The 26,532-nt window shown below is 36.2% G+C and overlaps 1 protein-coding gene across 5 annotated transcripts in view; it reads right to left on the minus strand.

The window, feature by feature from the left end:
- Positions 1 to 26,532, minus strand: part of CWC27 (CWC27 spliceosome associated cyclophilin) — a 250,306-nt gene that overhangs the window by 90,589 nt on the left and 133,185 nt on the right. For 4 of the 5 annotated variants that reach the window (XM_055554539.1, XM_055554540.1, XM_055554541.1 and 1 more), the window contains one exon: positions 20,395 to 20,498. In XM_055554539.1, coding sequence (XP_055410514.1) covers positions 20,395 to 20,498 — 104 coding nt within the window. Of the gene's footprint in view, positions 1 to 13,428; positions 13,645 to 20,394; positions 20,499 to 26,532 lie in introns of those variants that run through there. The other variant, XM_055554543.1, reaches the window with a different exon arrangement.

Below are 26,532 nucleotides of genomic sequence, written 5' to 3' on the forward strand. Positions count from 1 at the left end.
TATCTATAGCTCCAAAATACCAAGGGAATATTTCATGCAAAGATGGGCACAATAAAGGACAGAAACAATATAGACCTAACAGAAGCAGAAGATATTAAGAAAAAGTGGCAAGAATACATGGAAGAACTATACAAAAAGATTTTAATGACTCAGATAACCATGATGGTGTGATCACTCACCTAGAGCTAGACATTCTGCAGTGTGAAGTCAAATGGGCCTTAGGAAGCATCACTATGAACAAAGTTAGCAGAGGTGATGGAATTCTAGCTGAGCTATTTCAAATCCTAAAAGATGATGCTGTGAAAGTGCTGCCCTCAATATGCCAGCAAACTTGGAAAATTCAGTATTGGTCACAGGACTGGAAAAGGTCAGTTTTCATTCCAATCCCAAAGAAGGGCAATGCCAAAGAATGTTCAAACTATTGCACAATTGTGCTTATCTCACATGCTAGCAAAGTAATGTGCAAAATTCTCCAAGCAAGGCTTCAACAGTATGTGAATCAAGAACTTCCAGGTGTTCAAGCTGGATTTAGAAAAGGCAGAGAAACCAGAATTTAAATTGCCAACATCCAGTGGATCATAGACAAAGCAAGAAAGTTCCAGAAAAACATTGACTTCTGCCTTACTGACTAGGCCAATAGTCAATTGGAAAAGCCTTTGACTGTGCGGATCACAACAAACTGTGGAAAATTCTTCAAGAGATGGGAATACCAGATCACCTTACCTGCCTCCTGAGAACTCTGTATGCAGGTCAAGAAGCAACAGTTAAAACCAGACATGGAACCACGGACTGGTTCCAAATTGGGAAAGGAGTATGTCAAGGCTGTATATTGTTACCTTGTTTATTTAACTTACATGCAGAATACATCATTCGAAATGCCAGGCTGGATGAAGCACAAGCTGGAATCAAGATTGCTGGGAGAAATACCAATAACCTCAGATATGCGATGATACCACCCTTATGGCAGAAAGTGAAGAAGAACTGAGGAGCCTCTTGATGAAAATGAAAGAGAAGAGTGAAAAAGATGGCTTAAAACTCAACATTCAAAAAACTAAGATCATGGCATCCCATCCCATCACTTCATGGCAAATAGGTGGGGAAACAACAGAAACAGTGACAGACTGTATTTTCTTGGGCTCCAAAATCAATGCAGATGGTGACTGCAGTCATGAAATTAAGAGATGCTTGCTCCCTGGAAGAAAAGCTATGACCAACCTAGACAGCATATTCAAAAGCAGAGACATTACTTTGCCGACAATAGTTTGTCTAGTCAAAGCTGTGGTTTTTCTAGTAGTCATGTATAGATGTGAGAGTTGGACCATAAAAAAGTACAGCACTGAAGAATTGATGCTTTGGAGCTGTGGTGTTGGAGAAGACTCTTGACAGTCCCTTGGACAGCAAGGAGATCCAACCAGTCCATCCTAAAGGAAATTGGCTCTGAATATTGGAAGGACTAATTCTGAAGCTGAAGCTCCAATACTTTGGCTACCTGATGCAAAGAACGGACTCATTGGAAAAGACCCTAATGCTGGGAAAGAGTGAAAGCGGGAGGAGAAGGGGACGACAGAGGATGAGATGGTTGGATGGCATCACCGATTGGATGGACGTAAGTTTGAGTAAGCTCCAGGAGTTGGTGATGGACAGGGAAGCCTGGTATGCTGGAGTCCATGGGGTTGCAACGAGTTGGACATGACTGAGGGACTAAACTGAACTGCTAGCTCAAATATAAGCTTTTTAGAACGTCAATAAGCCTGATTAACTATTTGACACCGTAAGATTCCCAACTGATAGAATGTCATTTCCATTTTACAAAAGAAGAAACTGAAGGACAGAGAAAGTAAATAATTTGTCCAAGGTCACATAGGGCTTAAATAAATAGATTTACAGCTTAAATTCATATTTGATGGCTTCAGGCCCATGTTGCTAACTATGAATTTTTTATTTTGTATGTTTTCATATATATGTGTATATATGTCTAAAAAAGAGAGTGAGGAGAGAGAAAATCAGGATTTAACTTTAGTTTATTTTGGTATATAAAAATAATACCTGCTACTCAGTGAGCACACTATGCCTTTACCTAAAATTTCTCTAGGTGCCAATCATTACCAGCTTGTCCATATCTATGTCTAATGGGATCTCCTTGTCCACAAATGCAGCCCCTTCTATTAGCCTCAGAGGCTAGAGTCAGGGGCAGCATGTGACACATGCATGCTCCCAAGGGACTATGACTTGTGTAGCTACTCAAAATATGTGATAGGCCAATCAGGCTCCTTTCTTGAAAATATGATGAGACTGAGCCAGTTGGTGGTAGGCAAAAAGATGTGCATATTCAGAGTTAGGATGGGCATTTATGATACCATGTGCAACACAGAATTCTACAGGAGATGAAAAAGAGAAGACTGAATAGAAAGAACAGTACAGGGCAGATGTAAAAGGAAAGGCAGAGACACAAAGACGAAAGGAGACGGCATATCTCTAGGAGGTCAACTTCCGTTTCTGGTCATATTCTGTTCGGTTTCTATCTCTGGGTATTCATGAGATTCCACTGTATGCTTACAAAAATTTCCTTTTCACTTAAGCTAGCTTGAATGGTTCTTGATGCGTGAAACCAATAAAGTATAAACTAGAACAAAAGATCATCCAACTGAATTATCACAGTGAATTACCCATGAAGTAAGGTATTTTCTAGATTAAAAAAAAAAAAAAAACTGGGGTTCAGCGAGTAGAAGTAAATTTCCTAAGAAAAGCAACTAATATGAGATGAAAGGACAGGTAAAGTGTGCAGGGCTGCCTGTGGGCCTCAGGAGGAAGGGCAAATAAGAGATGGAGGATGAGTCAAGAAGTGGAAGAAGCCAAAGATGATACTAAGATTTTTTAACTTGGATGACTGAAAGAACAGTGGTGCCATTAATAATACTAGTAGGGGAATTAGGTCAGGGGCTTATTTTTGTGGAGAAGAAAATACATTTAATTTTAGTCACTATTAGTTTTACATGGGTCTGAAGCTCAGAATTTTGGAATTATTTTAAGTAATTGACTTCGCTGAGGTCTTTGTAAAACTAAGTAAATCATCATATATATAGACAAAATTCAGTACTGCACAAGTACAAAGCTTTAAATTAAGAGATAAACACCATATTTAATCTTAAGAAGAGACTGCTTTAGATTTCTAGCCAGCTTTTACAGTGACAAATTTACTATACCCAAATGACAAAATGGAGCAACAAAATCAAAATGTAGTTATTTAGTTCTATATAGTCAACAGCATGTGTGCACACCCTCAAACAAACATTTATATCTCTAAAGGATATAATAATGTTTTAAATTGTACAGCAAAAATATATGGATATAATGAAAATGACTTGTTTTTATACCTTCCACTTCTCCATGGAACTTAAAGTTCTTTAACAGACATTATCTCACTGTTTTAAGAACTGTTATGAAACAATATGACATTTATACAACACTATTCATTCTCAATGATCCCAAAGGGCTTTACAAACCCTGGAAGAATGACTTTGCTCATGTTCAATACATAACCTCTGAGGGATGGAGGTGGGGTGGGTGGGAAGAAAAGTGGACAGGACTGTGGTGGGTATGCTGTGGAACAGAGCAGTAATATTAAACAACCATTTAAGAAAAGAAGCGAAAGACATCATTAGACTGAAACCAAGAAGAAACAAGCAGAAAAGATTCAAGGTAAGACTGCATTACACTTGTTAAATTAAAGAAAAATATTACTACCAACTGGTCTTATTTTCATATTTTAATCTTATTAGAATGACATATAGATATCTTCAAGATTTATTATTTAAAGACTTCTCTCCTCCTTCCCTCTTTTTTTGGACTGACTAGGATGCTGAAAAACAAACACTCAGCTGGAAAAACAGAAAGTGTTTTTTTGTTTGTTTTGAATTTACCAGGTGTATTAGTCAGGGTTCTCTAGAAAAGCAAAACCAATAGGATTATATGCAGTAAGACGTTTACTATAAGGAACTGGCTCACAAGATTATGGAGGCTACGGAGTTCCAAACCTGCAGTTGGCAAGCCTGAGATCCTGTCTGAGTCTGAAGGTCCAAGAACCAAGAGAGTTGATAGTTTAAGTTCTCATCTAAAAAAGTCACAGGTTTGAAACTGAAGAAGAGCTGATGTTTCAGTTTGATTCTGAAGGCAGGAAAAGACTAGTGTCCCAGCTCAAGGTAGTCTGGGCAGGAGTTTTCTCTTACTCTCAGGAAAGTAGGCCTTTTTGTTCTATTCAAGTCTTGAACTGATGGATGAGAGCCATCTACATACACTAGGGAGGGCAATCTCCTTTACTTCTCTACCAATTCAACTGCTAATGTCATCCAAAAACACCCTTACAGACACACTCAGAATAATGTTTGACCGAGTATCTGGGCAATTTGTGGCCCTTTAAAGTTGATACATAAAATTAAACATCACATCAGATTAAGGGCCTTTGTCCTTTCTATGACAAAATTAACAGAATTCAGCTTTCATATTACACATGCAGTCCATGTAATAATGCATATACAGAAGATACTGCCAGATGCCCTACTTGGAACAAGGAAATATGTTTTCCTGAGGTACTAACGCTGAAAGGCTACAGTACCTCAGTGTGGCCTCCTCTAGTCATAATCACACCAAGGGGACTACAGAAGATGGGTGGTACCTTGGTTGGGCACATGTGTGGAAGCAGAGGGGATTCAGGGGAAGAGCTGAACATCACAAAAAACTGCAGAACTAATCTCCCAGCACCAAGTCATATGCTTATGAGGGAACAGAGCCAATTTTCTGGAGGAATGCGAACATAAGCCTTATAGGCAACTTTGACTATCCGTTTAGCTATGGTAAAAAGGGGAGAACATTCTAAAATACTAGCTGAGGTCAAGAACCTGAAGATAACCTTCCAACACACAGAAAATCCTCTACACTATTACTGCCGCTATCAGCACTGCCACCAGAGCTACCACCAAAGATACTGTATACCTTACATGCTCAAACCTAACAATAAACAAATGAAGACACCCATTCACAGAGGACGAAACTGAGGTAAGAGAGGCCAAGTGTTGTAGGTATGCTTTTTGTTTGCCTAGTGTATTTTCTGACTGCTTCCTCTGATAACAGATCCTGCCCCTGATGACAGAGTGACACACCAATCAATTGATGTCTGACTTCTGGGAGGTGGGTACACAAGAAAGCTAGAAAGAAGCTAGGGTGAGTCGTCTGGTGATAGATCCTGATAAGAATCCAAGACGTCCTGCATCCAATGCCTTTGGTCTTCTTGCCCTTCCTGAAGCTTGGCTATTCAGTGTGCTATCTCAGTATCCTATTCTGTGGTTTAAATTGTAGTTGGGTGAGACCAAGAACCTTAAGTAATACACAGATATACAACTTATCCAAGAGCAGGAGGTATCAGTGGAAGAGCTAATTCTCAAAACTAGATTCTTCTAACTTCAAAGGTTGTACTTTTAACCATGACACCTTTCTTGTCTTTGAAAATTGAAATCCTGTAGTTTTATCTGCCACCAAAAGAAACTACAGCATTTTTCTGATCATGTATGTATCTTGGCTTCTTTAATAAACTTTTTGAAAACAGTTAACCTAACATGGAAAATCTTGTAAAATCACTCTGAAAAATACAATTTCATTTTATTGTTGAAAGGGCAAATCTTTAGTAGGCATATTTGAGTTGTGTTATTTGAATACTATATAAAAGAGACAGACAAAGTAAGAAAATGATACTTGAGCTGTATCTCAACCAGTGAGAAGAAATAAGAGCAAAACCGTCAAAAACCTTCATAAGTTGAAAACCACAGACCTTCTCCTGCAGGTTAATACAATGGAATACAGGTTAATACAATCAAATATTCAGATTCTGCTGTTTCTACAACTGTATGAAATGGGCTAGATGAATCTCTCTGAGTTTCAGTTTCCTTCTTTATAAAATGGGGATACTAATACCCATCTGTATAGGGTTGCTGTGTGATAACTAAACTCAGGTAAATAACATATAAAGCTTTCTAACATACAGCCTGGCACACGGTAAGCATATATGATATGGTAGCTGCTGTTACTGTTGTGGCTGTCATTAGACTGAGTCAGGTGAAGGTGGTTAGAGGACTGTCAGGACAAGGATGTTGAGAAGGGTACAGAAAAACTGTTGGAAACCAAAAGCACAGAAGTATCTAATGGATAGGAATTTTTAATTTGTTGTCAGTATCTCTTGGATATGCACATATGTGTGTGGGGGTGTAATCATATTTATTATAACACAGACATTGAAAAATTCCAGATGTCTGGTGCTGCTCTATCAAAATCCTAAAATTGAATTCATGTGAGTAGGTCTAGAACCTTATAGTGGACAGAAGCGGGAAGGATTTTGAGGAATTTGTTAATGAAAGCTTCAAAAATCCTGAAGGAACTGTTTGTAGAAGCACAATAATCTCTGAGAATACCACTGGTGAAGGGTTAAAGCAAAATGAGTGTACAAGTTCATAGAAACTCTATTCAAACAGTCAAGAAGTAGGAAAAACTCAAAGGGCCTCACAGGTGACCCAGTGGTAAAGAATCCGCCTGCTAATGCAGGAGACACAAGAGATGCAGGTTTGATCCCTGAGTCAGGAAGATCCCTTGGAGTAGGAAATGGCAACCCACTCCTGTATTCTTGCCTGGAGAATTCCATGGATAGAGGAGCCTGGCGGGTTACAGTCCAAAGGGTCACAAAGAGTTGAACACAACAGAGTGTGTGCGCGCACGCATGTGCACACACATGCGTGTGCACACACAGAGGAAAAAACTCAAAGGTCTGTCAACTGATTAGCAGATAAACAAATTATGGTATATCTACTCAATGGATTATTTAACTGTCAGTAAAAAGGAATAAACTACTGATACATGATACAATATGGATACCTTGAAAATACGCTAAGGGAAAGAAGCCAGTCATAAAAAACTAAGGAAAAGATTTCTATATAAAAAATTCAAAAATGAAAAATAAGTAAGCTAAACTTCATCAAAATTTAAATTTTGTTTTTTGAAAAAAAAAATTAAGAGAATGAAAAATTAAGTCACTATCTGTGAGAAAACATTTGCAAATCATATCTCTGATAAAGGAGTTGTATCCAGCATATATAAAGAATGCAAAATCCAGTAAAAGATAACAATAATAAATGGGCAAAAGATTTAAATAGACTTTTCACTGTACTGATGGCAAACAAATATGAAAAGATGCTTAACATCATTATTAATTAGAGGAATGCAAATTAAACCACAAGGTAACATTACAAATTATTAGAATGACTCAAATTAAAAGTGACCATACCAGTGTTAATGAGGATGTGGAATAAGAGTGTATCTCACACACTACTTGTAGGAACGTAAAATGGCACAATTAGTTTGAGAAAGTTTGTACGTGAAGTGTGCTAGTTCTTTATGACCCCACGGACTGTACCCTGCTAGGCTCTTCTGTCCATGGAATTCTCCAGGCAAGAATACTGGACTGGGTTGCCATTCCCTCCTCAGATCTGCCTAACCTAGGATTAGAACCTGGGTCTCCTGCAATGCTGGCAGATTCTTTACCACCTAAGTCATCAGGGAAAACAGTTTGGACCCCATGGACTGCAGCACACCAGGCCTCCCTGTCCATCACCAACTCCTGGAGTCTACCCAAACTCATGTCCATTGAGTTGGTGATGCCATTCACCTATCTCATCCTCTGTCATCCCCTTCTCCTCCTGCCTTCAATCTTTCCCAGCATCAGGGTCTTTTCCAAGGAGTCAGTTCTTCCCATCAGGTGGCCAAAGTACTGGAGTTTCAGCTTCAACATCAGTCTGGGGATTGGGGAGGGGATTATCAAGGGGCATGAAAACATACTGGACCTTGAAGAAAATATTATTCTGATTGTGGTGAAGGTTTCACAGGTATACTGTTGTTCAGTAGCTAAGTTGTGTCTGACTCTTTGTGAACCCCATGGACTACAGCCTGCAAGGTTCCTCTGTTCATGGAACTTTCCAGGCAAGAATACTGGAGTGAGTTGCCATCTCCTTCTCCAGGTATATACATATGTCAAAACATGTCAAACTATTAACTTTAAATTATTCCTTAATAAAGCTATTAAATTTTTTTCTGCATTCAAATTAATGTTTGTGGATTCTGTTTGTGACTGGGTCCTTTCTGATACCCACTCAATTTAAAGTAGCTCTCTGGTCAGTGTTTACACTATCCTGTTTTATATTACTCTCTTAGCTCTTACTATCTACTTTATTATTTGTTCATCTGTACTCTTCATTTTAGCATGTTAAAAATATTATCCTGAGTTTCCTTCACTCTTATTTTTCTCTTTCCCCTTACAAGTTATAGGATTATCCATTTAGATAGAAAAGTCAATTTCATTCATTCCTTCTGCAAATATTTGTTGAATACTTTTTATTTTGCGAGTCACTGTGTCAAGTACCAAGCATAGGGAAGGGATGAATCAGCTATGACTCCTGCCTGGCAGGGCACCCTTCCAACTATTGCTGTACTTTACTTCATTTTATGGTGAAATCTTAGTTCTCTCTCAAAATCTGGCTCAGATACTTGGTCAGGTTTTTTTCGACCGAATGGATTACTGCCTCTTTAGTTCTTCAGGCTTTGGTTTATATTATGTAACAGAATTTGCTGATTTTCTCCGTGAATTTATTCTCTCCTTTTATCTTTTAGTGACAGAACCAGCCCTCACCTCCCCAGTCCTAACCTTAAGTTCTAATCAGGCATTTGGCCACTCAACTATAGCTTTCTGAGAGCTGGGTATGGCCATGTGATTTCAGGACAATATGATATGGATAAAAGTGCTGTGTGCAACTTTTGGGTCAACTTTAAGATGAAGCCATTTGTCTGGTATTTGATTTTTCCTCTTCCCTCGTTAGAACACAGACATAAAGGTGAGCAATGTGGACAATGAAAAATCAAAATGAAAAGAAACTTGGTTCTTGAATCACTTGCTAGCCCTCAAGTGTTCACACATCGATGGTCTGCACGAGAGAAATAATCCCCAATTATTTCTCTGTGTTTTTGAGTCCCTGTCTGCTTCTCTCTCTCACTCTTTTTAATAGCAGCTTCTTTTGTAGCGAATAAAAGCAGCACTGTTAATAGAAACTTTCCCCTGTGGAACTCCTTGTACAAAGTAAGTAGATCTTATTTTCTCAGGATTGGAAGGACATCCAATAAACACCAAGTGACAAATGTCTAACACAATATCATCAAATCAATTTCCTCATTATCTACCATGTATTATATAAAGGACTAAGAAGTTATGCCAGGAATAATTTATTATTGTAACCCTGTTTTAAAAACTATTTTGTTGATCCTGTTCTTTATTATTTCCTTTTTTCCACTTCATTGTGTTAATTTTGCCTGCTTCTTTTTCTTTTTTAAAGCTTCTTTACATGAGAAGCATTTTTAGTAATTTCCTAAAATAGTACAAGTTTCTGAAGCTATGATTTTCCTTCTAAGTACAGCGATAGACACATCAACATATTTGGAAATCATTAACTTCAGAATCAGTTGTTATTAATTCTTAACAACTGGATTTTGTCAGAGAAGGTAGGCTGTTTGAAAACAGTCAACTGAAACCTTTCTAACTTTCTTCAAGGGTGTTGGCAAAGACTGCATTCTGAAGCTGCTGGGTACAATATTCTCTATAGGTGTATTATATAAAGTAGGTTAACTGAGTACTCCAAATCTATAGTTTCATTAATTTTTCTATATGCTTTTAAAATCAGTTATTGAGAAAAATGTATTAAATTCTCCCACTATGATGAACTTATTTACTTATTATAGGTCTACCAATTTTTGCTTCATACATTTTGAGTTTGTGTTACTGGGTACACTCAGGTTTAGGACTGTTAAATCTTCCTGGAAAAGTAAATTGTTATTAGGTAGAGACTCTCTTTAATCATACATTTTGCCCTAAGAATTAGATTGTAAAATATAAGATGTTTCTCAGGTAAATAATACATGATTAAATTTCTTTTTTCAACCCAGTTTGACAATCTCGATCTTTTAAAGTAAAGTATTTGACTTTTTGCATTATTTCAGTATAATCACTAGTATATCTTTATTTTATGCCTACTATCTTATTTTGTACCATTATTTTTAATATCCTATCCAGGCTGCACTTCTTTTTCTCTTTTTTCTTGCTTCCTTTTGGGTTCGATTTTTCCTTAATCCATCTTTTTTCTCTACCAGTTTGGTAGTTATTTTTCCATTCCTTTTATCAGTTTTCTTAAAAATATTAACATGCATATTTACTGTGTTCAAGTCTAAAAGTTAATTTGGGTCTTTATCTTCTTCCCAAATAAGAACCAATACAGGGACCATAGAATGCTTTTCCAAACTTCCTTATCTGCTCCTCAAACTTATATGTTATTGTTATTATGTATTTTAATTTTATTTTTATTGTTAACATAAGACAGTATTGTTATTTTATTCATTCAATGTTTCTTCAGATGTACTCATATATTTATTACTTTCCACAGTCCTTTTTCTTTGCACTACAGATTTTCCATATGGGCTCACCTTTTGCCTAAAGTATGTCCTTTAGAATTTCTTTTAATGACGGTATGTAGGTAGCAAAGTCTCTCAGTTTTGAAGAACATTTTGCCTCAATACACTGAAGATTATATTCTTACGTCCTCACTTGTTGCTGTTGAAAAATCAGCTCTTCCTTTTTAAAAGATGTCTTTTCTCTACTGCTGCTTTTAAGATCTCTCTGTGATGAATGCTAGGAAGTATTAACTTGGTGTGTCTAGAACTGGATTTACTTTTATTTATCCTCTATTCATTTTTTTAAAAAAACTTTACTCTGTGAATTGATCTCTTTCATTAGTTAAAGAGAATTTTCAGCTATCATCTCTTCAAGTTTTGCCTTTGCCTTTTGATCTCTTCCTAGAATCTGATTACACATTTAGTAATTTTCTTTCTCTTCTAGGACTATCATTTGGGGCTGAATTTTACATAATGTTTTCAGATCTATCTTTCAGTTCACTAATGTTCTTTTAAGCTGTGTCTAATTTGCTAAAAAAAAAACAAAAACAAACCTCCTGAGTTTTTAATGTCAACAATTATATATTTTTTTCAAGGAAATTAACCTTGTTTGTTTTAAAATTTGTTTGTTCTTAATTTATCATTTCTTGAAATACGTTACATATACTTAACATTCAATGTCGGAATGAAGTCCCAAGAATCCGCTCCGGGGTCTGATTCTGTTCTCTGTTGTTTCTATCAGGTTTTTGACAGGATGCCTGGATTGGTGTGTGTCTGTTTGTGTTTTCATTCAAAACTACTCTATTTTCTTTTGAATTTTAAGAACAGGGGATGAAAGCAGGTTCCTCTTAAAAAGATTTATGCTTTCTTCTATCAGACTTAATGCGGGCACTAAGAATCCAGGACTATTCCCAACTACATTCTTCAATTGGCACTCCAAACTAATGGGAAGACTGCCTTGTGGCTAGACTTCCTAGTAAATGCTCTTGCCCCAAAATACTCTGTGACATGACTCAAGACAGGTAGTTTTCCTTGTAGTCTTCTGATGGGGGATAAGGTGATTTTGTTTATTTCTAATTCTCCCTGCCATTAAGGATGAGATCCTTTGGGCCCCCCCAACTACATTAGTCAGAAATAATTAATTAGACATTAGTCTTCTATTAGTCAGCCTCTGCCTTGAGAAGGGCTTGGGTTTTATGTTCTCTCTTGGTAAGACCTCAAAAAACAATGCTTCAGTTCACCCAGTTTAGCAAATGTCATTAGAGTTACAGTTAGACCTGGTGCCCCACTTACTTCTCTTACCTCACACCTTTACTTATTTACTGGTTTGAGTATTTCTTGGGGGCTTTTTTTTTTTAAAAGCTCATAGGAGCATATGAGAAGTTTTTTGTTTGTTTTTTTTTAATAGTATATCCAGCATTTTTAGTTGTTTTTAGCAGTAAGATCAGTTTGAGCTCAATCTGCTATGTTGTTAGAAATGAACATTTTCTACAACATTACAATTTTTGTCACTCATTCAAAAATCACATGTTTCAGTCTTTGAAAAGGCACAACAAGTATAATGATAAAGTGCTCTTTAAAGGACTCTAGATGTGTTGAGAAGATCTTAGAAACAATTATTAGCACTAAAGCCAAGGTGAGTTTTAATAAATAACAATTAAAAATTTACAGACTGTACCTACTCAAGATTGGATCAAACTGAAAAACAGAGGTGTAGACAGAGCACTGGACTGGAAACCAGGGGACCTCAGCCCCAGTCCTACTACTGGCCATGTGGCTTTGGGTAAGCCCCTTAACGGGCTGGCCTTTGGCTTCCTATGGGTTTCCTGGTGGCTCAGATGGCAAAGAATCTGCCTGCAGTGCAGGAGTCCCGGCTTCAATTCCTGGGTCGGGAAGATCCCCTGGAGAAGGGAATGGCTACCCCCTCCAGTATTCTTACCTGGAGAATTCCATGACAGAGGAGCCAGGTGGGCTATACAGACCATGGGGTGGCAGAGTCAGGCACTACTGAGTGACTAACTCTTTTGATTTGTTATATACAATGGAGGGGTAGGACTGGATGTTCCTCTCAGAACCAAACCTCTGTGACTGCACAGAGCTATGTGATGTAGAGTATACTCAACATAGAAGTTTCTGATGTCATGGCATTGCTTACGGCTAGCCTACTTTCACATTTTAAACATACTGCAGCATGTTTTTAAAAAGCTTACACACTGGTGAAGCCATTTAAAAACATCAATATAGACTACTTTTGTACTTCAAACAAATTCTTAATGATTCTTAATATTTTGACATCTTCTTAGTTCTGAGAACTTCATTATTCTCTTTGTCCTATCTGGTATTTCAAAATTTTTAATGTAGCTATTAACATAATTTATGGATTATCTAGTTTTTGCATGAAAAATTACTATTACTCAAAAGCTGCATCTGAATAATCTGCCAGGAGTTTATGTGAAGAATTTTGAAAACAGAACCATTTAAAACTGTCAGCATATTGCATTAATCATTAAAAAAAAAAAAACTGACCTAATACCACACAGATTAAATTGTCCCAAGTAACTTTTAATGCAACATATTCACAGGTTTACACTATAAAGTTGTGAAAAGAATATCTTTTTCAAATTTGATTAAGTGCTGTAAGATGTTGAAGAAACTCAGCACTCAAATGAGTTATATGTTTGATGTCATTTTTGGCAAAGCCTCAGAAAATGTCACATAAAAGAAAAACATCTTACTTAAAATAAGGTCTTGACAGCAGTCTGGAATAGTTAACAACACCATTCCCAAATGGAATTGCTGGTTATAATCAAACTTTTAATGACGGTATTAGTTCCTGCTTCGAGAAAATTTAAATACCCAAACAAAACAAAATAAAATAACAATATGTGCACGCACACATACACAGCCCTCACCTCTTTTATTTTCTAATGTGGACAAATTTTTAATTATTTCAATTCAAGCTCCAAATATCTTGCAGATTTATCAATGGCCACTTGGGAAATGACAAGATGGCAATCTACCAGGCAATGTCAGTCTTCTTGCTTTAACTTATGAGAGGTATAAATAATTCCCATCAGCAGTGCAGATGGAGTCCCTCACATCTTCTAAACCCTAGAACTGATAACAGTGGGAAATTTTCATCTCTCATTTACATTTATACAGTCTTTATCATCTTCTAAAGTCTACACTATCAGATATGAGAGAATGAAGAGGAAGAAATGCCCCTAAAAGCAAGTTGTCCATTTAAAAGTTAACAGTCAATTCACTTGGAAAGTTTGAAAAATATATATATTACAAAAAAGATTATGATAAAATAAGATTATGGAAAACAATACACATGTGTTTCTGGCATGAAGATTAAAAAGTACAGAAAAATAAATATCACAAAGTTAACCATGGCTATCTTTGGAAGACATATTATGGAGTGGTCTTTCTTTTTCTCATTTATACTTTTCTATATTTCTGCTATCTTTGCAAAGGACATACATTACTTTTACAATTGGGAGAAATAACATACTTTTTTTTTCTTTTTAAAAAGAGACAGTTATGGCCAAAGGTTAATACTTACCTGAATCAATTAACAAACCTATATTTAAAGGGTTAGGAATGGCATTGATATTAAAAAGGAAGACAGATTGCAGTTACTAAAAAAATAGCTTAAGGTTTTTGTCAAATTTCCAATATTGGAATTACGTCAATCACCAGGCAAAAAGAATGCTTATTAAAAAACTATATTAAGACAGCGAAGGGCAGCAAAGACATATTCCTAATACACTGGTTTTTAAAAGTACCAAGAGATGAGAGTCCTAAGTAACTGCTAGGAGGTCTGCAAGATGGCACAGAATTCAAGAAAATAAAATTAAATATGCCCACAATGTATAATTTTAAAGCGCAACAAGATTTGTTCATGGTGGCTAGTGAAAAGTCTGAGAAGGACTGTCTAAAAAAGAATAGAGTTCACTATGGACTCACAAATTAAAGACAATCATCTCTTACTTTATAAAAAGATTGAATTCTTGGGCTAATTGTGAGGGTATGTACATCTTTATACTTGTTACATATTTTTAATTAAAAGTCTTTATTATTTTAAAAAGTATATTTTTGAAAAACATACTGTTAAAAATAAACATGATTTCTGGTACGTAAAGGTAGTAAACTGCATTCAATAAGATTTCACTTGACAGACTGTCCTGACTATAGAAGGAAGCTTCATTTTTCCAGGACTTCTAGGAAATGAAGGATTCCACACAATTAATTATTTCAGATAAAAAAAAATCTTATCTTTAGCTGATTAAAATAATTAAAAACAGTTTTTCAATCAAGTTAGAACAACTGCCCATTCTCTGCCTTATTAAATAGTAATAAACAACATCTAAACTTTTCTTAATGAATCAGGGTTATTAAAATGAGCATCAATAATTTGAATATTGACATACTTTCAAATATAGTGAAGTATCATCTATAGTAAATATGTCCATAACATTCCACTACCATCTTTTTGTATTTCCTTACTTAATGTAAAGTGTTCAGTATCAACTCTTACTGCTACCTGAATGGATGTCCCCAGCTGTATCTTTATCTCTCACTTTAAAAAATTTTATTTTCTTTTTAGTTCAATAAAATAGTAGGCTAGGAAGATCCACAGGGCAGTCCTGCTCTGGGTTTTCCTTTGCTTATTTATTTTCTAGTCCTTGAGATATACTTTACACAACATCAAATTTTCCCTTTTAAAGAGGACTGTCCCACACTTGTATTATTCTTTAACTTTTTTTGAAATGTAAAATCAGATAAACAATTGTTAGTACCACGCTCAAAGTAAGAATCTATAGACTATTACTGACGGTGGTACTGAGAGGCTTTCTATAAGTCAAGGGCAAATATACTTTCACTTTTCTGTGTAAATAACATTAAAAGTTAACAATACAGTAAGAGTAGACTATGGGAAAAATAGGTCTGATACTTCTAGCCTCCAAGAAAAAAAATGATGACTTAAGACTCCCTGAAGAGAGTTAACTGCTGTGGCAAACAGGACCAGTTTGCTCAGAGAGGAATTAATTATACATGGTATAAGGCACAACACAGAGCTAACATTCCACAATGGTTTCTGTTTCTTATAAAAACCAAGATTAAGCTAGTTTAACATAATATGTTAGAGAGATGAAAAGTAGTTAAAAAAAAAAAAACCACCACACTATATACTTTCCCAACCTATCAAGCCTGAAGGGCCTTAGTCTGACTTAATCCAGCATTAAAAAGACAGTTTGAAGAAACCTGAAATGGCCCAGTGCAATTTGAGAGGTACTAAGCACCTCAGGGATGTGTTTCATGAGGAGGCTTTAAAATTCTTTCTTGATTTACAAGCTCAGATTGCTCTTCCTCCTCTAATTTCTGGCACTAGTCATACAGCAGGTATTGTGTGCCTGGAACTTTGAAAAGAGGATCTGACACCTTATCTCCCTAAAGCTGATTAGATAATATGTCCAAACATGTATCTCTATGTGACTGTGTTCAGTTTGGTACTGGTTTTGATATGATGAAACTTAAAGAAATCTGGAAAGGACTTAGAGGCATAATTTAATGAAAAGGATTATATAGTTTATTAAAGAACTTGACAGAGCCAACCCAGGAAACCAACTCTATCTCCAATTAACTATCAATCTTACTTGAAATTTATTACCCCCTACAAAAATCCTATGCACAGGCCCGGATGATTTACAGTGGGACTAAAGAGACTCCCAGGCTGTAAACAGACTGTCCTGCAGTACATCTCTTTTGACACTGCCGGTATCTAAAGTAAAACACCACATTCCCTGTTTACTTAAATTGGGATGTTAGAGCCTACTGCAGATTCTGTATTCAACTAAGAAATGTAACTGTTTTGAATTTTAGAATCAAATTTCACATTACTATACAAATTCTCATTATATGACTATAATAGTGGCTTTATTCCTTCACATTCTAGTTCTCTAATTTACTGAAACCTTCTTTTATACATTATCTGAAGCCTTTAAAAACTAAATAGGTGGCAAAGCAATGGCAAAAATTATGAGGTTATATTTATGTAGTGCTCTTCTTCATACATAGAGGCATAATTACATCTGTTACCTGACCATATCTCTGTGATAGAAGAAAGAGCAGAACTTGAGCTTTACTGGGAAGACTTAAGGGAAAAATGGATGGCCCCATATTCAATTTTACTACATAGGGAAGCTTTTTACTACACTAGTGTTAAAAAAGATTTATACATTGACTCATTTATATGTACATGCTTTCATACTAGGACAGAGATGTTAAGAGGCTTCTGGTTTACAGATCAATATTCTTTTCTGGGGAACAGCTTTGTTGAGGCATAACTAGCATACAGACGAGCTGTGCATGCTTGAACATGCACAGTTTTATTGGTTGGACACGTGCATATACTCATGGCCACCATCACTACAATCAGGTAATATAAAAACGGCAATGTATTTAGAATGCTTAATTGTATGTGGCCCAAGGTATTTATCAATGTAAAAGGAACAATGACTTTTAATTATTTTATTTTCTGTCATAATGGAACTGAAGGAATTAATAAAGAATAAATACAGTAAAACATTAAAAAAGCAGACCTTATGTTAAGATTATATAAAATCTTATCTTAGATTTTCTATATGGAGAAACAGATGGATCCTGATTTCAAAGTAACTTGCCTCAGGTAATAGAATAGATTTAGAAGCAAAACTGGTTAAAATGAAAAAAGTGCAAGTTAAAGTACTAGTCACTCAGTCATGACCGACTCTTTGCAACCCCATGGACTGTAGCCCGCCTGCCCCTCTGCCCATGGAATTCTGCAGGCAAGAATACTGGAGTGGGTTGCCATTCCCTTCTCCAGGGGATCTTCCCAACCCGAGGGATCAAACCAGGGTTTCCCCCATCGCAAGCAGATTCTTTCCCGTCTGAGCCACCAGGAAAGCCCATGGTTAGAATATAAATTCCCAATTATCTATACAGATCTGGCTAAGGATCTAGCTCAGGAAATTCGACAGAGATGATAAAACTAAGGGAATTATTACTCCCTGATCAAAGGTGATTTCCTAAGATGACAGAAGCCCTGACGAGAGCACCGCAGCTACTAGAGCGCCTGCCTGCGCGGGAGACCTCCGTTCACACACGACAAAACTCGGGAAAGCAGAGCACAGACAAGCACGCAGGAGCTCCCCTGTTCTTACGGGTCTCTTGCCAAGTGCTTTTAGTGTGGAAGTAATGCATTAAATTCCAAAAGAAGGTGGCAGTAGTCAGCAAGTATTAGACTTGCCAAATCAATTCATAAAATCAGGAAATACCACTACTGGAAGCTTTACTTAAGAATGCAAATATGTAGTTCACACACACATACTTTTTAAGAAAGAATATAATTTTAAAAATACAACTGTGAAAACACAGTTAAGGAAAGCTCATTGTGAGATTTAATTTATGTCATATTTATATGAGCTATACTGATTAGAGTCTTTAATTCTAACACCGTATTAAAATCCATATTTTCAGTTTGTAAGTCTGGACAGAGAACAAAATAAAACCACGAATAACTATATTTCTCTTACAAATGTAAAATTATTATTTTTATATAGCACTGTAAATTTATTAAAGGTCTTCTGATTACCTAATTCGGAGAAAGCAATGGCACCCCACTCCAGTACTTTTGCCTGGAAAATCCCATGGATGGAGGAGCCTGGTAGGCTGCAGTCCATGGGGTCGCGATGGATATAATATATTATTATACATATAATATAATATATATTATAATATATATAAATTTATATTAAATAATATATGATAAAAATAAATATTTTCATTTCAAATAAAAATAATTTTTATTATTTCAAAATAATAAAAAAATAAAAAAATTTTAGCTCATTTTTAGCCCATTCTGAGACTAAAAGAAAAATGACAGCAACCAAATGATCACAGTTTTAGAGAAGCTAATTTTAACTGTCTTTTAGATTTAGGGAAAATCCAGGTATTTCTAGATGATACAAGAAAAATTAAATTCAGAAAATTACCAATATAATTCTCTAATTACAGCATAAAAAGAGTTTTAATCTGGTTAACTTTCATATAAACAGACTGAAATAAGCTCCAGAAGACTCTTTTTTTTGTGTTAAGAAATCAATGTTTTAAGACTCAAATCTTTCTTTACCTAATTGTATTAAGTATTTCAAAGGCAGATAAATGACAACAGCACTGTTTACATCTAATATAAGTCTTAACCATACAGCTCTATTTCAGAAACTTCCTACTGCAGTTCTCTCACTTCTTTGAGATCATAAACTACAAAAGCAAGAACCATCCATTACCAACTTCACAGTACATCATGGACTTTGAGATGGAGTGTGGGAATAACAATTACTAGCTCAGAAAAGTAAATGGCAACCCACTCGTGTTCTTGCCTGGAGAATCTCAGGGACAAGGGAGCCTGCTGGGCTGCCGTCTCTGGGGTCGCAGAGTCGGACACGACTGAAGCGACTTAGCAGTAGCAGCAGCTCAGAAAAGAATAAAAAAATAAAGATCTTCCCAGTTAAAAGGAATTACTTTCATATATTTAATATGAGTGCTTTTTAATTATAAGAAACAATCTCCTGGGAAAATTATACACAAACTTAAAGCATCCTTATTGTACTTCTTCAAACCTCAATATTGCCAATATATCTTCTTTCTATTCTGGGTCACATTTTACCAATATGATCTAGTCACATATACAAGTTTATCCTTTTTTTTAAATTCAGTCTATAATTTGTGTCATTTGGATGAGTTAACTTTTTAATAATTTGTTTCATTCAAACATATTTTGGCAATTTCAAGCTCTTCATCAAGTACCTGCCTTTACTACAATAGTCATTGGGAACATGGTGCAAATCATCTAAGAACTTTGAGCTTTAGAGGCTTATGTGGTATAACTTGTGTTACTTAAAATAAATAATAATCACATGGTCAAATGCTGTACCACTGTTTGGTATTGGAATGTGTATTCTTTAAGGTTAGATGTTACATCTTATGCTTTGATTTATCTCCAGTCACTATTACAGAACCTAGTATCAATTGATAAAATTATTCATGCTTTCCAAAAGCATGAGAATACACAAGATATATGCACAAAGCAAATTTATTAAGCCAAATTTAGTGTACATTATTAAAGATAACAATTAAATTTCTGATCATGTTCACCAAATCTACAATGTATTTTACTATTATGAAGATAAGACAGATTTGAGGGTTCCAATTGCTATTTTGGAAACTGAACATTACATGTTTCATAGCTGAAATAGTTTAAAGATCTTCAGTGCAATAGCTTTTCTGAAGCTGTTCTAGCTTAATAAAAAAAAAAAAAACACAGTACAATAAAGAAATATTTAACCTCTGTAAAAAGCAGGGTATTATTCTGATAAGCTTTTGATCATTTTTATCAATGTTTTAGATTTTCTGTACTTAAATAAGAGCAAAATAAACAAAAAACAGGAATTCGTATTTAATACTATTCAAACAATGTATGAATAATGTTTACACAAGTGCCAAATGTAGGGCCTAAACACTTTTATTAAATGTTTTAAAGGGTATGCAATGTTAAAAAAAAAAAAAAAAGAACACTCTATCCTGTGCACTTCTAGATATGTGCTATGACAACATAAGTTTTACCTGATGTTAAGTACTCTCTTTATTAAGGAACAGTAGTTATGATCACATTTGATTGAATGTCCTTCTCGGACAAAAGTCCTAAGTGAAACAATTTTATTTACTAACTAGCCAAAGTAATAAATACCACCACCACTCAATTCAGGAAGGAGAGAGGGAAGAAATACCAAGTGAAAATATAAGCTTGATAACCGTGCTTACCTTCACTTCTTTTTTCTGCTTGATTTGCGGAATTTTCTGCTTTCTTCTGTTTTGCTGCTAAGAGTTCCCGCTTTAATTGTCTTGCTTCTTTTCTGAGCTCTTCACTACAAATCAAAAACAATTGTATAAGTTTATAACAGACTGAGAAAGTTGTTTAGCAAAAAAACCTAAATCCAGTTGTCATGTACGGTAAGAAAACATGAATAATATAATTCATTTTGTTTCTGTGTATGTGTATTTATGGTATGGAAGTGAAATGAAGTGACAGTCACTCAGTTGTGTCCGACTCTGTGCAATCCCATGGACTGTAGCCTGCCAGGCTTCTCTGTCCATGGAATTCTCCAGGCAAGAATACTAAAATAGGTTGCCATTCCCTTCTCCAGGGGATCTTCCTGACCTAGGGATTGAACCTGGGTCTCCCTCACTACAGGCAGATTCTTTACCATCTGAACCACAGGGTGTGGAAACATACTTAAAAGATATATTAAAAGTTGTGATTTCACAAAAGCAATATATTGTGAAACTGAAGTCTCTCAGTTGTGTCCAACTCTTTGTGACCCCATGGACTGTAGCCTACCAGGCTCCTCCATCCATGGGATTTTCCAGGCAAGAATACTGGAGTGGGTTGTCATTTCCTTCTCCAGGAGATCTTCCCAACCCAGGGATTGAACCCAGGTCTCCCGCATTTCAGGCAAACGCTTTACTACAAAATATAGGGGCATTCCAGGTGGCACAGTGGTAAAGAATCCTCTTGCCAATACAGGAGACCCAGGAATGGCAGGTTCGATTCCTAGGTTGGGAAGATGCCCTGGAGAAGGAATTGGCAACCTACTCCAGATTCCTGCCTGAAAAATTCCATAAACAGAGGAGCCTGGTGGGCTCCTCCATAAGGTCGCAAAGAGCTGGACATGACTGAAGCAACTTAGCATGCACACAGGCATGTGCTATGAAATATAGCCCCCTTCAAGTATATCAAACAGCTGATGAGTGATAAATGAACCTTTGTTCTCCTTCTAATTTACTTTCAAATTTAACATTCTAAATTCAGTTTAATAATGCATGGAGATTCCAAATCAAAACAAACTTTTTAATATAAATACTATTCTCTAAACCTGGGCATACACAAAAAATATCTGACTTCAAAACTTATTGAATTCCTGAATTGGTACCAGTAACTACCACTTATCAAGCAATTATTACATGCTAGGAACAATGCTAAAATTTTTCTTAAACTCAATTCATCTCTAACCCTTTTTTATTACATGCTAGGAGCAATGCTACATTTTTTAAAAAACTCAATTAGTTTTTAAACCTTTTGATACCACAATTTGCCAAATAATTTCCTCTTCTGTGAAACCTATCAGGCTGAGATAGTTTGATAATTAATACAATCATATATCAAAGGCAAATGAAGATGTAAGTGCTGGCTTTACTGCAACACTTACATGTTATGTGACTGGTTTCTACAAGCCACTTTAGGGCAGGAGATTCAATTTCAAGCCTTGGAAACAATTATTAACTGCTCATGTCATGAACCCTGTGAGTCACTCGCAAATAGTTAAAACTATGCATTTTATATCTGTGAATGTCAGGCATTCACTCTATTTTCAACACGCTAGAGTGTGTCATGGAGACTGAGAACACTGTAGCCCAATTCTGGAAGTCTCTAAAGACTCTGGTTCTACGCTGATTCAGCCTTTAGTTCAGTTCAGCAGTTCAGTGCTCAGTCATGTCCGACTCTTTGTGACTCCATGGACTGCAGCACACCAGGCTTCCCTGTCCATTACCAACTCCTGGAGCCTACTCAAACTCATGTCCATTGCAGCGGTGACGCCATCCAACCATCTCATCCTCTGTCGTCCCCTTCTCCTCCCACCTTCAATCTTTCCCAGCATCAGGGTCTTTTCCAATGAGTCGTTCCTTCACAACAGGTGGCCCAAAGTACTGGAGTTTCAGCTTCAGCATCAGTCCTTCCAATGAATACCCAGGACTGATCTCCTCTAGGATGGACTGGTTGGATCTCCCTGCAGTCCAAGGGACTCTCAAGAGGCTTCTCCAACACCACAGTCCAAAAGCATCAATTCGTTGGCACTCAGCTTTTTTTATAGTCCAACTCTCACATTTATACATGACTACTGGAAAAACCATAGCTTTGACTAGATGGAACTTTGTTGGTAAAGTAATATCTCTGCTTTTTAACATGCTGTCTAGGTTGGTCATAGGTTTTCTTCCAAGGAGCATGTGTCTTTTAATTTCATGGCTGCAGTTACCATCTCCAGTGATTTTGGCGCGCCCCCAAATAAAGCCTTTAGTGCTTCCTCCTAAACCCCAAGTCTCATATTTTTTTACTCCTGTTCTGTATTAGAGTCACCAAACTGATGGGTTTTATAATGTGTGTGATTCAGTTCTTTTCACTTTTTTCTGTATCAAACACACAGCCCTATTTGTATGTATCTGCATGACCTCCAAGGTCCTCAATTCTGAAACTTCCCTCTTTGATCACTATGCTTTTAGCTTTCTCAGTCTTTCATTCCTACTGAACTTAGGCTCACTCTTCTATGAATGAAAGCCAACTCCTTAATCACAGTTTATGGTCCGCCAGTGTTATTCTAACCCAATTGGCTCTCTGTGCATTCTGATGCTATGGTCAGTCATTTCCCCCATGTCCTCACCAGGACCCTTAATTTTCTTGTTCGTCCTGTTGGATACATCATAACCATCTAGAAGAATTGTTAAAACATGTTCAGGGAGACATATCTCCAGGAAATATGATTTCTTCAGATGTGAGACGTTGCCTGGGAATTTGCTCCTGTGCCAAGTTACCAAGGTGACTCTAACATGCTCTCAAGTCTGGGACCCAATGCATTAGGACCTTACTATAGAAATTATCTTCTCTTTCTTAACAACTTCAAGCACTTCTACTTACTGATCCTTTCATTCGGCCAACAGCATACTCAAATTTCCCTGTACTCTGCTCCAAACAAGAGATTATCATCTTTACAAGTGGACTCCTTGCCTGAAAGAACAGCTTATATACAGAGTCTAATTCATCAAGCTCTAAGTTCTTAATCGCTTGCAATCGATCCTTCTTGTACTCGACTGAAACTGGTTCTGTATCAGTCAAATTCAATGGCCTTTTCTCAGTCCTCTTCTTCCTCTTTGGCCCTCCTATCATCCAAAGATATGAACTACTTCCTTCTGAAATTTTCTGCTAATCAGACTATGTACCACTTTAGAGTCCTGATTCTCCATTTCTCCTCTGAATTACTCTTTCTCTTCTCACACTGTAATTGTCATTTTCCTCATTTCTATACCCTGTATGCTGGCATTTTATCTAATCTTATAAACTATCACTTTTATAATAGGATATTTCCAAATCTAGATGTCTCCCCCTACACTTCTATCTATTACAAATCTCTATGTAAATTAGTACTGTCCAACAGAAATATAAGCCAAGACACACATACAATTTTGTTTCCTAGCACATTTTAAAAACTGGTAAAAAGAAACAGGTTAATTTTAAAAACATATTTTATTTAGCTCAATAACTCAAAATATCCAAAGTATTATTATGTTAACATGGAATCAGTATAAGAATATTAATACACTATTTTACATTTTTTCTGTACTAACTCTTCTAAATGCAGTGTGTATTTCATACTTAGAGGACGTCTCAATTCAAACTAGTCACAGGTCAAGGGCTTAGATCCAGATGTAGTTTGAGGCTAGATGTTACAAGAATTACAAACTCTCTATGTCCAAACTCCAAATCATCTTTTCCCTGGTCAAATCTGTTCCTTTTCCTGAAGTCCCTATTTGATCATGAAACCGATTGTCTTCTAATGACCAAACTTTAAACTTCCCCTGGGACTGTTCACCCTCCCTTTCACTGAATTGCTGTCCAAGTATGTCATTTTCCGATCTCTCTCTCACATGCAACTGCTCTTCTTGACTCTCACCATCAATGCCTGGGTTAGGCTCTCATGATCTATTTCTCAGATAAATGTAATTACTTCCTATTTCTTGAAGTTATATGAAAACAGAAAATAGCAGCCACATCATTGCTCCATCCACTAAATACTAGCTTAAGTTTTTTTTTGGTAAATAATTCAGGAAATTCAGATGATATTTTCTGAAGACTAAGGTGAGGGAAGATTATTTTGAAAGCTGAAGAAGTGCTGCATGACAGCCAAACAAACTAGTTATCATGGTGATCTGAAGTATGCCAAGAATGAGGGACAATGAGAGTATAAACTATTGTAGAGCCAGTAAAGCAAAGATATCAAAAAGACTAACACAGATATTAAAGCACAGATATTAAAAAGATCAGAAAGTCCTGATTTAAAACCCAATTCCATTACTTATTGTCTGGAAGACCTGACAACAATTATTTAAGTTCTCTGAGATTCAGTTTCCTCAGCTATAAAATCAGAGTTAGGTATTTAAAATATTGGTCATTCAATACATTTTCAACAAATGATGGCTATTATTATTCAGTTCTGTTAAAAACAGTACCACAGTTAAGGTCTGTTTGTCAAGTAGGAATATTTTCTTATATTATTTATTATAAACAAATGCCACCTCTACTGCATATGAAGATCAACTCTGTTCATAATTTTTAAAAAGGGTAATAAATGTTTAATGCCAGATTCTAAAAATCTACTCTTAAATAGACAAAGATTGAGATATACTGCTGAAGTAGCCATAATAATAAACAAACTGAACAATGATGAATAAGAACTCAAAAAAGACAAAGAAAGAAAGAGGTTTTTGTCTATATACATAAAACTATGTTTCATTATACTGAATTTTTCAAGTAATTAAAAATTTACAACACTGTCAAAATCTTTCAAGACTATTCAAACAACACCATTTGTTAGTACACATGGAATCCATAACTCTTAGAATGAAGTACATGTTTTTAACCTAGTCTTTAGATAGCAGTCTAGTTTTAGGGGACCCAATCTTATATTCTATGGAATATAATTTTATCCATTGGTAACAGAATATATTTGAACCTGCAAAAAAAAGAATGAAAATTGTAAGCCTGGACTATATGTCACCTTACACTGCTTACAAAGCAAGAATACAAACTATGGGCTTGCTTGAGTCCAGGCAGCATCTGTTTGGCTTCCTCAGAGCCTAGTTTCCACTTGTATGATAAAATAAATACTTCTATAAGCTACTGTTAATTTTATGCTAATTAATTTTTTTCCTACTAGATCTCTAATTTGGATTCATTTTAATTTTAACATGGCTTTTATGACATCAGCATCAGCTAATTAGCCATCAGTTAATAATTCATCATATATATTTTTTAATTTGGTAAATCTGTATTATCAGTTCAGTTGAATTCGGTTGCTCAGTCGTGTCCAACTCTTTGCGACCCCATGAACCGCAGCATGCCAGGCCTCCCTGTCCATCATCAACTCCTGGAGTCCACCCAAACTCATGTCTATTGAGTCGGTGATGCCATCCAGCCATCTCATTCTCTGTCGTCCCCTTCTCCTCCTGCCCTCAATCTTTCCCAGCATCAGGGTCTTTTCCAACAAGTCAGCTCTTTGCATCAGGTGGCCAAAGTATTGGAGTTTCAGCTTCTACATCAGTCCCTCCAATGAACACCCAGGACTGATCTCCTCTAGGATGGACTGGTTGGATCTCCTTGCAGTCCAAAGGACCCTCAAGAGGCTTCTCCAACACCACACTTTAAAAGCATCAATTCTTCGGTGCTCAGCTTTCTTTATTGCCCAACTCTCACATCCATACATGACCACAGGAAAAACCATAGCCTTGACTAGACAGACCTTTGTTGACAAAGTAATGTCTCTGCTTTTGAATATGCTATCTAGGTTGGTCATAACTTTCCTTCCAAGGAGTAAGCATCTTTTAATTTCATGGCTGCAATCACCATCTGCAGTGATTTTGGAGCCCAGAAAAATAAAGTCTGACACTGTTTTCACTGTTTCCCCATCTATCTGCCATGAAGTGATGGGACCGGATGCCATGATCTTCATTTTCTGAATGTTGAGCTTTAAGCCAACTTTTTCACTCTCCTCTTTCACTTTCATCAAGAGGCTCTTAGTTCTTCCTCACTTTCTGCCATAAGGGTGGTGTCATCTGCATATCTGAGGTTATTGA

Source organism: Bubalus kerabau, chromosome 18 (assembly GCF_029407905.1).
Source record: "Bubalus kerabau isolate K-KA32 ecotype Philippines breed swamp buffalo chromosome 18, PCC_UOA_SB_1v2, whole genome shotgun sequence".
In the NCBI taxonomy this organism is placed as follows: domain Eukaryota; kingdom Metazoa; phylum Chordata; class Mammalia; order Artiodactyla; family Bovidae; genus Bubalus; species Bubalus kerabau.